This window comes from Xenopus tropicalis, chromosome 3 (genome assembly GCF_000004195.4).
Source record: "Xenopus tropicalis strain Nigerian chromosome 3, UCB_Xtro_10.0, whole genome shotgun sequence".
Classification (NCBI taxonomy): Eukaryota; Metazoa; Chordata; class Amphibia; order Anura; family Pipidae; genus Xenopus; species Xenopus tropicalis.
In genome coordinates, this window is record NC_030679.2 from 45,764,358 (window position 1) to 45,776,850 (window position 12,493).

At 39.1% G+C, this 12,493-nt stretch overlaps 1 protein-coding gene across 1 annotated transcript in view; it reads left to right on the forward strand.

Moving 5' to 3' along the window:
- Nucleotides 1-3,651: 3,651 nt before the first annotated feature.
- grk6 (G protein-coupled receptor kinase 6) overlaps nucleotides 3,652-12,493 on the forward strand; it is a 33,142-nt gene continuing 24,300 nt past the window's right edge. Inside the window, exons 1-4 of the mRNA XM_002936942.5 lie at nucleotides 3,652-3,897; nucleotides 6,154-6,249; nucleotides 7,676-7,788; nucleotides 7,878-7,955. Coding sequence (XP_002936988.1) covers nucleotides 3,846-3,897; nucleotides 6,154-6,249; nucleotides 7,676-7,788; nucleotides 7,878-7,955 — 339 coding nt within the window. The 5' untranslated portion in view covers nucleotides 3,652-3,845. The remainder of the gene's footprint in view (nucleotides 3,898-6,153; nucleotides 6,250-7,675; nucleotides 7,789-7,877; nucleotides 7,956-12,493) is intronic.

Below are 12,493 nucleotides of genomic sequence, written 5' to 3' on the forward strand. Positions count from 1 at the left end.
ATATCTTTCTGTACACAAAACATGTCCTTTATGCTGACTTGGATGAGGCAACTTAAATAAACAAAAGTAGAACATTCTTGTTTGTTTGAGACTGACTTTGATTGCATTGTAGGATTCATGGCAATGGCAACTTCATGCACAAATAAATGCAAAATATAGCCCAGTATACTAGACAAGAGGATCTGGTAGTGTGCTCAGGAGATAGAGGCCCTAACCTAGGGCAACTCTCCTTACCCATTTCTTATATATGAAAGGCTGTGTATAGCTCCTAAAACATTTATCATTGTTTACATGGTGTTGTTATTATTGCCCACCATGGATGTCAGGTTTCCTAGTGGGCCATAGGAAGCCCAGTTTGATACTGGTGATCTAACTTCAAAACACAGGGACTTGTGGTTGTTCATTTTCTCCCTGCAGTCACTCTGCAAGGGGGAACTTAACTCCCAATGAGTCAAGTAGGGTTTTTTTTGTATAAATTATTAATATCACTGATTCTCTGTTTCTTACACAATCAGCTTTTTTACAGAGCACTGGGGATCTGTGAAGGAAGTGAATGATTTATACAAAACAAACACTGAACTCTTGCCTACTAGTTATATTCTCCCTGCAGAGTAAATAAAGAACAATTTAATGTATTTTAAACCATAGGTCCCTGTGTCCTGAAATGCAACTTCCCCAGTCAGAGAGACTACTCCACCTTGCAGAGGTGGGCCAAGAATCTCTGGCACCCAAAGCAGGTGTTGCAACCTGCTTCCCCCAAATGCTCCAACCACATCATTACCCCCTGTCAACAAGAGTTAGTGGCAGGCACAGACCAGCTGAGATATTAAGAAACACACAGTGTGCTGCTATTCATTCTTTAATCAACATATTTTATTTCATTGTGCCCCAACCCTTCCCAAAATGCTTGTGCCCCAGGTAGGTATTTTAAGTAACAAAAAGCTGCAAAGCACTATTATATTAAACAGGGATGGAATTGAAATACTATCCCACTGAAGGTGTGGGTTTTCATATTTGGTATTAATGCAGAAATGTATGCTATGGTCTTAAAGCAATATTTTAGAAATCAGAACATCCTTAGATTATATTTCCCCTCGCCACCCCCCCAAAAAAATCCTATCATCTTGAACCCGTTTTGGAATGCTTTACCTCCATACCAGTTTTATATTCTGAGCAGATATGCAGCAAGTTGAGAATACATTTAGAGACAAATCAGTAGTTTAATGTAGCATAACTTTGAAATTGCTTATTCTTGCTCTGATATTCCACTCACACAGATTCAGTTCTGTATGGGATAAATGAGCTACGGGAGATGGCTCCTGCGGCGAGAATGTTTCTATCAAAACACATTAGCATGCTCAGGCTGGTGACAATGACGCCAGCCACACACAGCTCTGAAGAGACATACCTCTACTAGCTGTGAAATGGATTTAGCAAATTATAAAAAAAGGATATTATGAATGCAACCAGGAAATAACTCAACACAAGTTCACGCTCTTAGAGCATTATAATTTTGTACAGTATTATGAATGCATACTATATTTACATCATGTATAAAGAGTCCTATTTAATTTTTTCAGACAAACTTAAACATTACTGTGTGTTTATTAATATAATGGCATAATGTCAGTGTCGCTGTAAGGATACTAAACAGTATTACATTGATGCAAATAGGAGTTTCCAATAAAAATACGTGATACTAATACACAGTTTCTCTGTAGGCTATATTTGTGATATATTTTCAATGTGATTTCTTTTACATGAATAAATATACTATCTGTTAATTTGCTATTACTTGTTGATAACAAATACCCTCTTATATCCTTTGTGTTCACATTTGCTAGCCAGCCTATTCTTCCTTGGCTCTCATGGTGTTGGTAATAATTTGAATTTAAAATGTGCAATTCATTTGTCAGTCTATTTAAGTTGTTTGATATTATTTACCAATTCACTGTACAATCATCATTAGACAAATCTAAATTTAAATAGAAAGAGGTTTACAATCCTGATACCATCCAGCCATCCAGCTTCATATTCCGGTATTTCTTTTGTGATGAGTAGTCTTTGCTTTTTAGCCCAAGCTAATGCTGCATTGTTTCCAAAAGACAAAAATATTTGATTACAAATATATATATTTTTTTCAGAACACAAATAATGTGTAGCTACAGAATGAAAATGTGCCTTCTTGCATAATAGCACCATTTTGGAGCTTAAGAGGATTTAAAAACTCGTGGCTAATCAAATCACTCACTTCCTAGAACAGATTTTTTTTTATTCTGTACCTCAAACCAAAAAAAGAAAAAAAATTAGAAACTGAATTGCCCTTCAGTAAGTAACTGGGGTCAGACGGTGTGCAAAAAAGGCCCACAATCAACAATTTTTGCAATGCCTTCTGCTCTTTATGTAATGCCTTCTGCTCTTTATGCACTGTTTTGGAGCACAGAAACTCTCTAATCCCCATCCACCCCCCAAATACAGGGTTGACTGTGGTCCTCAGCACTATATTGGTAAGGGGCAAGAGGGGGGCAGAGGTATCCCCTTCCATGCCCATACCTGATGCACTCTTACCTTCCAGTTTGTGCCTGTATGTTACCCAACCACTCAGATTGTAAGCTCTACGAGGCAGGGACCTCCTTCCTACTGTGTCTCATACCACATGGCACTTATATATATATATATACATATATGTATTTATTGTATTTATTTATTATATCACTCGTCCTCCCTGTGTGTAATTTTGTATTCTGTAAGACTGTACAGTGCTGCATACCCTTGTGGCGCTTTATAAATAAAGTTATACATACATACATACATACATTAGACAAGGCTGTCCTGAGCCCCCTGGTGCTGTGCTATGCACCTAATACTGGAGTATCAATCTAGCACAAGGGGCAGAGGGCAGCATTTTCTGGCATAGTGCTTGTTAAAAGAAACAGTAGACCCTTTTTTTTAATATCATTTTAATAAATGGGGCTTGTGCTGAACATACTTTTGCCTATTGTTTTAATATGGAAATATTTTATTTTTTTTTATTTCTTGCAATAAAATTTGAAAATTAAACTAAAGCTACATTCTACTTCCTAATCCCAAAGAGCAAAGTGAAACTAATGAACAGCCCACTGAGAAGCCTCTATATAAATAAATCTCTCCCTCCCCAGCCATAGCCTGTTATCATTTTAGACAAACAGCACTTCATTATTATACAGAGGCGTCTCAGGTTTGTTTGAATTTGCTCTTTGGTATCAGGAAGTAAAACGTGGCTTTTGTTTCATTTTCCAACCTTTAAAGAGCAAAAGAAAACAACAATCTTTTCCTGAAGAAAGCATTTCTAAGGGGAAGTTTTAAACTATGTGGCAGAATTGATACGCATCTACTACACATATTACAATGTATATGTTTTATAATGATAAGGAGCGCAGAACAAACTGAGCCGTGCACAGCATCTTAGAAAAGACCAGCCCCACCCTCTCTCCATCTCCTCAGCATCTTCCTAGTTCAAACCCTTCTTTTTAGACGTCTAACCGACGGAGTAAAAATGACGAGACGTGACACGCTAACTATCCAATCGTTTCCAGATCCAGCAATAGGCCCCGCCTACCGACTCCACCTTCAACCAACTAGCGAGTCCACTCCCTCAAACGCTTTAGGTTGCAGTAAGGTACAGAGGCAAAAGGGCTAGCACTGATTGTGAAAATCCAATAGCCAATGGACTGTAACCTTGGAGGCGCGGCGGCCTTGTGATTGGCTGGTGTGGGTGGGGTTCTGTCAGTGTTAGTCTGGTGCTTGGAGTGTGGGAGAAAGTGAAGGGGCCTCCCGAGGCTCGGAGCCCACGGCCAGGCCAACCTATGGAGCTGGAGAATATAGTAGCAAACACCGTGCTGCTCAAAGCAAGAGAGGGTCTGTATGAATGTGCGGCGTGGTTAAATGCATGCACTACTGGGGGGTCGGGACGGGAAAGTTACATATGTGTTTATAATAGGGGCGGCAGCTATAGGAGTACAACGTATGTACGTCAGGGATCTTTAACCTGCGGCTAATGCCTAGCTACAGTTCCCAGAAACCCTGCGGCTTGCGAGGCTTCCGCAGAATGCTGGGAGCTGTAGTCTGGCACATTGCTGTGTCTGTAGGGGCATAGATGCGTATATATATATATATATATATATATATATATATATAATATATTTGAGTTGGTCTGTAGTTAAACCTGTATAGACTGCATATAATGCATGTGTGTGTATTATTGTTATTGCAGCTGTAACAATAGCAACCATGGCATACTAAGTCTTGTGGTTCTATACACTCCAGTATCTCCAGACTGCTATATTATTAATCAAAATGGTCATTTACAGCAGGTTAGGTAAATGTATAATTGTTTGCCCATCCCTACCATATTTGTACAGTAGTCATGGCGGAGACTGGGGAAATATCATTAGGGAGGTAATTAGAATAACAAAGGGTGCACTTATGCATCTCCACGCCTAAGTGGCTTTTAGCTTGACATCACTTATTGCAGTATTTTGCCTCCGTCTCCCTCTGGGTTGTGTCAATAACATCCTCTATTAATTCTCATTTCAGTAAAAAAAAATGTAAGCTCAGAGTTCAGGTGGCATGTGTACAGCAGCAGGTGTGTGTGCAATGAGCTATATGTAAGAAAATACACACTGGCTGAGCTACTGCCTATAAAACATTTATTCTGCCAGGCTGCACTCTGCAATTATACACACTGCATTTCCATTAATGTCTACCATTAAAGGAGAAGCTTGTCTACCTACACAAGAACTATGACTAACCTGCAAAATATATCCTTATGAATAGCGATGTCAGTGGTTCTAATTGGTGTTTAAAGGACATGGAAACTTTTTTTTTCCAGGGCTGGTGCTTCTTTTTCTTGGAAACAAAAAAGGCACCGGTCTAGGGGAAGAAAGTAGTGCACAGCAGAACCGCTATCTTAATGACCTTTTTCAGGCATAGCTTGCTCACACTTTATAACCAAAATGTATATTCTGCTGTGCATGCATGTGTCAGAGTATATCATAGGGTCACCTGGGAAAGGTAAGTATGATGGCTGCTCTGTGCTATTTTCTTTCTGGACCTGTGCAGTATTTAATAAAAAGAAAAACGAAACAAGTGAATTCACTCATTCACGCAATAGTGTATGTGCATGTATGTTGCATTATACCTGCAGGAAGCCAGTATGCATCAGTTGATAATCAGGATCGATAAATGTTAGTGCTGTGGCTCATTCTCTCCACTAAAGCACACTGATCCTTGTTAATACCTGCAAATTCCTTCCTGTCATGTATTTATGATCAGCACCCACGCTGTACTGGTTTTCTATCAGTTTATAGACTTATTTTATGAAAAATGTTGCCTTTTTTTACTTTATAGTATACCCCGAAAACCCCATGTCCCAAACATTCCAGATAATAAATTCTATATCCATGGTAATATTGATAAATAATACACAAGAGCCAGGCATATCTTGGTAACTCTTTCATGAATAGTGCCTAGTTATGTGCTTCTTTATAATCAATGCTTAGATGTATAATTTGTGTGACACAACCCACCCCAAAATGATTTCTTTTAAATGATATACCCTCTCATGTAGTATATAAGGATATTTGAATTCAGCTCAGTTTCATGACACGTACAAAAAAGCCCTTGCCCCTTTATTTGGTCATGTATCATTATATTTTGCAATGAAGGTATGTTATTTCTTATATGTAAATAAATATATTTTATACAAATATGTAGATCATTATAGAATAAAAATATTATTATTGATCCCTCACAGCTTAGTTTAGTAATTTCTGGGCCTGGAACACTTTGGCTACAGTTAGTCTATTTATGGTTTAGAGCAGGTGTGTGTCAGATACTATGATTCCCAGCGCCCTTCTGACAGCCACATAAGTTGCTGGGTGTTTTTTTAAAGATTTGGAGCACCACCAGGTCGCCCATCCATGTAGCTGATAATTTAGCAGCACTAAAAGAATATCTTAAAAGAAATGTATTTGCCTGCAATGTAAATCAAGTTTCCCACAGTCTCCTTGCGTCTGGCACACTTTGCTATTTCCCTAGTCACATACGCACAAAATGTTTGCTGTCTGTGCCCTTCCCAACACAAACAGACCCAAGTGAATGATTTGTTTGCAGGCGGTGGGGGCAACCGAAAGGGCAAAAGTAAGAAATGGCGTCAGATGCTGCAGTTTCCTCATATCAGCGACTGCGAGGAGCTGAGACGCAGTCTGGGTGAGTGTGAAGCTGTTCATGATGAAGGCTGTATTGGTTGGCATTCAGTTGCTGAGAAACATCCTGCCCCACGCAACTGTTGGCTAAGAGCGTTGCATCGTTTCCTCTTGCCTTGGTGCTTTCACCACTTCCTGTATCTCTGTGTGTGGAGGCGCACACTATTATATGTTCATATTGCACGACAGGCTAGGCACAAATATGTTAGGCCGGTGTTATTACATTGCGGTGCAGTTTCCACAACCTGCCACCTCTTTATATTTGTATCTATGACCTCAGATTGGTACAGTGTGACCTCCTGACTTTCTCTGAGATTGCCTTCAGGCAAGTGAACTTGCTTTTCCAGCTCTATTTGCATTAGAATGGAAATAGCCTCTGGTTAAGCTTGTTCTTCCTACCCCAAAAATACATTTGATTTTTGTAGTTACAGGGAAAAGTTTTGCTTTGGTGCATAGCAACCAATCAGCAATTAGCTGGGCTGCTGCAGTTAATATGCTGAAAGCTAACATCTGGCCCTGCAAGCTATGGAAAGTGTAAGTAAACTCTTGTTAGCACAGTATTCTAACAACATAACAGCTTTCCATTATACCTGTATTTAATAAAAAGCAACATGTACTAAATTTTCTAGCACATTTCACCAATGCTCATCCTGCCTTGTAAAGAACCACAAAGCTGACATGGTGCTTTTTTTTTTTTTTTTGCATAGCTGCACTGAATTTCTTTGGCTACTTCATAGTTCCTGCAAATCTGTCTAAACAGCTCTAGTGTGTTGTTAGGGAGCTGGGGCATTGCTGACATTTTGTGGTGGTTTACAATCATGTGTAATACCACAAAATATCTTGATGCAATATATGCAGTTAGAGCGCTCAAAGTTTTTTACTAGGAGCAAACTACTTGTACAATCGTGAGCATGTGCCTCAAGCGATAGGCACTGGTGCAGGCAAATCCCTGTGGCCCTGTCCTAGCTCTACATTTTAACCTAATATTGAACAAGAAAGGCTTTTGCTGCTGACATTCACCTGTTATTACTTTATAAATCAGTCAAGGCACTTTCTGCTACATAACATTATGAGCAGCAACAGGACACGGATAGCACCCACGGACAATTGCCCCATGTGCCATTAAGGCTTAGAGGTTTGCTTTCAGTGCTGATTGCTGATCAGTTGCTATAGGGTACTGCACTGGGCAAATTGCTCAGTGTTCGTAAATCTTGAGAAATGAACCCCAGTGTTGCAGTCTCTACAGCTGTTTCCAGGGCACTGGCCCTGTCTGGGATGGTTCACTTGAGAATGATCACTGCAGTAGTACACAGCATGTTTCTACAGTCACATTCTAACTACCTGTAGATATATATACATGATTATATATTTTTGACTTATCTTATTAACTGATTCATGATACTGGTCTTTAATGCCTTTCTTTGCTGTAGAGCGAGATTATCACAGTCTTTGTGACCGACAGCCTATAGGACGCCTTCTTTTCCGCCAGTTTTGTGAGACGCGGCCGGAGTTACTAAGATGTGTGCGCTTTCTTGATGCTGTTGTAAGTATTGAGCCTACAGGGGGAGGGTGGCACGCTTCAATACTTTGGAAATACCTTTGCTACCTTCACCTTTTCACTGTTATTTGAAGGCTGAATATGAAGTATCTCCTGATGAAAAGCGTAAAGAATGCGGGCAGCAACTGATTGAAAAATATCTCACTGCTACGGTAAAATATCAAATCAGACCATTTTTATTATATGTTGTGGCTGTGATAGGTGTATGTCAGAAACTAATGGTCCACAGTTAAGTACTGTAAGCTTTTTCTTACCTTGTTCTTGGGTATTGTTTTATACTTGTGCTTCCATCAAGAGAAAGTGGCCAAAGTATAGAAGCTGGGAAGTTTGTAGTAAGGCTGTGGGGTCTCACATGGATACTAAGCTGTTCTTGGGTTTCAAAGGATGATTTTTTTGTGATACAGGGACTCCGGTTTGACTCCACACTCTCCTACAACATTAGGCAGAAAGTAGTAACAAGTGCAAAGTTTGCTCCAGGCCCAGCTACCCATAATAAAAAGAGATTTGTAATTATTTACTTTGGCCATTAAAACTTAAGTGTTTTTTGCTGTGATGTACTAGACCTGGATCACTTTCCTTTTGAATATGTTAAAGTGTGTTTCATGTTATAAAAATAATAAATGAAAGCAAAGACCCCTTGGTTTGAGGAATACCTTTTATAAATAACATGTTTTTGCTGTGAAGTAAAACCATCATTTACTACAATGTCCTGGATAAGTCTACTATGTGTCCATTAAAGGGATCAACATTCCCAGTAGTGCTGTTATGCGGAAAAACTAGTTTTGCAAATGTCACTGTGCTTCAAAAAAAAAAATCTCATCTAGTTAAACCAATCTGATTCCATCTTCTACTTACAGACTGCAGTGGAAATTGTCTGTGCATCTCAAGCTTATACGGGATCTCTGTAATACTTTAAATCCTGCTATTTTAATGATTTCTTTTTGATCCATTTCTTAACCAGCCTCCCATCCTAGCAAGGCTTAATAATGCAATAATAACCTCCTGGCTTATGCTCTTCTCCAGCCAGCCTCTGCTGCTACTAGCAGACCTTTGTAGTGAATCCACTGATTAATTGTACATGTAATTGAACATATTGCATTGTTTTGCCATTAGTTTTGTGTAATGTGCCCTGGTCTGGTTCTTTTTTCCCCTTTAAGAAGCAGCATGCCTGCATAGAATAGGATAGGGGAGCAACCAGAATCACTTGGGGGGGGGGGGGGGGGTGTTTAACAACTTGGCACCCCCTGATGGTGATTTTAGGATTCCTTGACTTAAAACATAATTTATGATTTATGATTTATTTTTCTTGTCTCAAAATTGATTTCTGATTGCCAGTAATCTCACTCTGCTTTCCAAGAATCATTTTGGTGATGCTTCACCATTTGAGAGCTATCACTTCCTGACAATTCCAGATTTTGCCATTGGGCAGCATGTTTCTCATTCATGTGAAGAATGCCCAGTGTGCTTAAAGCTTGCCAGTCATGGAGTTTGATCATCGCAAGTGTTTAATACCCATATAAAACTCAGTGGCCTGTCTTTTAAAAAGAACTAGACCAAGCAATAAGGTTTGGGATTGCCTGCGGTGCCCCCATTTAGCAAATAACCCTAGCCCATGTAGTCCACTAAGCCAATTCAAGTCCTTTTAATTCTTACAGCACTGTAAGCAGGAAGCACAGCCAGAGGGATTAAGTGTCTCCCTTCCAAATAATCAGGACTAATCACTTGCCGTGCTTGGTTTTGAAACAACCATCCTTTACCTTTAACAGCATCGATTTATTTCACCTAGTATGTTTTATCACACTGAATGTGTCCTGGGCTTTCACTTGTTTTTATAGGCCCTCCAGTGTGCATTTTAGCAACCATATGCTTCAGCATATAGAATCACTGCTTAAAGGAAGGTTTAAGTTTTTTGAACGGTGCATTAAAATGCCATATATGTTGCTCAGACCATTTGCTGTTCATGGTTACAATACCCGACCACGTAAGTTTGCTTTGCACATCTCCTTAGTTATTGTTGACTGGATGGGATATTTTTTTTAAGTAGTGTTTCTAATTCAAGCAGAATCATATGAGGCATGTTTTATTAAATGTAGAGAGAAGCATCAGCTTAACGACTTCCAGATGTTTGCAAATCCAACATATGAACACATTTCTACATAACATCCTGAACTGAACAGGCAGGTTTTGTGCAGGAGTTTTTGTCAAGACAAGTAGGTCATACTCCCCACCCCCCAGCCATGTAACCCCCAAAGCTGTAAGGCATGTGGTACATGGATTTTCTTTGTTTATACCAGGGTGGTGGGAGAAAGCAAACATATTTGTTTCCCACAAATCTCCTTGTCAAAACAAAGTGCATAAGTTGTTCTCTTATTATTATTCCTTATTTATAGCACCAACAAACTGGGCATTTTTTTGTAGAGATTTTATTATAATTAAAATCAGTCCATGCCCCAGTGGCCTTGGAGCTAGGTAACTGGTTTTTATAGTGTGAAAAGAAACTAGAATATTTGAAGGAAACCTGCACAGACGTGGGAAAACTAAGGACCCCACCAGCAAGTCAGCAGAGCTAACCACTACTGTTTTTCTCACCTTTGGCGTTAGAAAGCAGTTGCCAGTAAAAAAGCTGCTTCCTGTCAAAAAGGAGACACATTTGAAGGGCTGAAAACAATTATATATGCATTATACTTTTGTACAAAAAAAATGAATATTTGCACACACACAATGAGTTTGTAAAAACCCTGATGATAAGGCCACATAACATCAATTCGGAAAATTGGGACTCCTATGCATTTGTAACAAGCTCAGTAGGCAGCCATACACTGGCTGATCCTGTACAGTATCCAACCAGTTGACTTATGGGCTGTGATAGATACCAAACCAGTATCCATACATGGTTTTGGCCACCTTTCTGTTGTTACTTTAAATCATCTCAACAATACAAACAATTACAACTGTTTTCACTTCCTTATATGTTAATGCACAATGCTTTGGCCAGCACAGTATCAATAGATGAATTTTTCAAACCACCTTGGTCCTCAAACTGACCGATATCCATAGATCTTTTGGGGATGCATGTGCCTATTGGTATGTGTATGGCCAGCTTCAGGCTTTCTTTCAAGAATAATGTATTCACTTTTGTGAATATTTATTAAAGTAAATGTAAACCTGCTCACAATACTATTAATTGGTCATATTTTGCCTTCAAGAGAAGTGTTTACACTGCCAAGCATTAACTACTGATCCTCACACATCCCCAGTGCATCTCTTGATACTTTTCATGCTTCAGATGGGATGTAAATTACACATTTTCAGTGATTTTAAAAGTACTTGTATGTGCAATTGGTGTTAAACGCAGCATTTTATGTCTCTTTCTGCACTACTGGTTCTGTCTCTTTAAACAATGTAGCAGAAGTCTGTCATAAAATGTTTCTTCGCAAGTCTTTCAATCAGCCGGCTTGTTTTACATTGTTTCAAAAGTAACAACCAACAGGGCAGAGAATGGGCCAGAGATAATGTTTCTAAAAAGTTATGGTTACAAATAACTTAAACAATGAAATTGTGTAATTTCAATTATTTTAGAAAGAAGAAAGGTATTTACAGAGTTCAATACCTTTTGAGTACTGTGTGTAGCCAGGTGGTTTGTATGTGGAACTTAGTGATAATGCAGTATGAGGTTAGAGTTAAGGTGGCCATACATTATAAGATTTGCCCATTTGGTGATATAGTGCTAATTAGATAATTTGGCCCTAGGGCCACACGATTGGCTTACAGCAATGGAAGGAGCGGTCAGAGCGATGACCACATAATAGGCTGATTATTGGTGAGATATCAGTTGGGTATGGCTGTCGGGGGTCCCCATACACTAGCAGCTAAGCTGCCAAATTTGTGTAAGGACTTTAATTGATAGCTTAAATCTGCCTGTGTATGGCCACCTTAAGGCTTCTTGATACTTTGGGGCTTTACCAAAAATGTTTTGACTTTTTAATTTCACATTTAAACTCCTGTTGTTGAGACTTAAGGGGACATTTCCTTTTGTAAGGCAGGGTGCAAAGTGTAAAAACTAGCCACAGCTTATTTTTTTTTCACTTGGCACCGTTCCTTTGCAATCGGACATGACTCCTTAAGTGTCAAATGCTGAAGTTTTAGATAAGATGGCATTTGAATGATAGCAAAAAGCAGTGTATCTAAATAAGGCTGTTTGTATAAAAAAAGTGGGGGGGTTGAATTTTTTTAATTATTTCCTTGGTTTCCCTTGGAATGCAGATCTTCATGAGCCCACGGCCATTATTAAGATGAACTTTCTGGGAATATGCCAGAGAACTTATTAAATGAATTGGGACTTTAGGTTCCAGAAAAGGATTTAGAATAACATTCAACTTACCCAGAAGCAGGCACACACATGAAAGGTCCAGAGTTTCAAACACTTTTAGTCTGAATGCAGCAACCTTTCAATTATTTGCATTATTTTCTGTATGCCATCCAGCTTTGTACATAGAGCATTCTGATTATCCATTACTTCACATGTTGGGCTGGTATATTAGAAATCAAATTAAGTCAGAGGTGTCTGTTGAGCCTTTGGGAGGCATGTTTTGTTTCTGGACAGCCAGTTAAACTAAACTGCCCTTATACCTTAGATTACAACCTGCAAGCACAACGCTAGCTGCAATTTCCTGATATATCCTTACTTGAT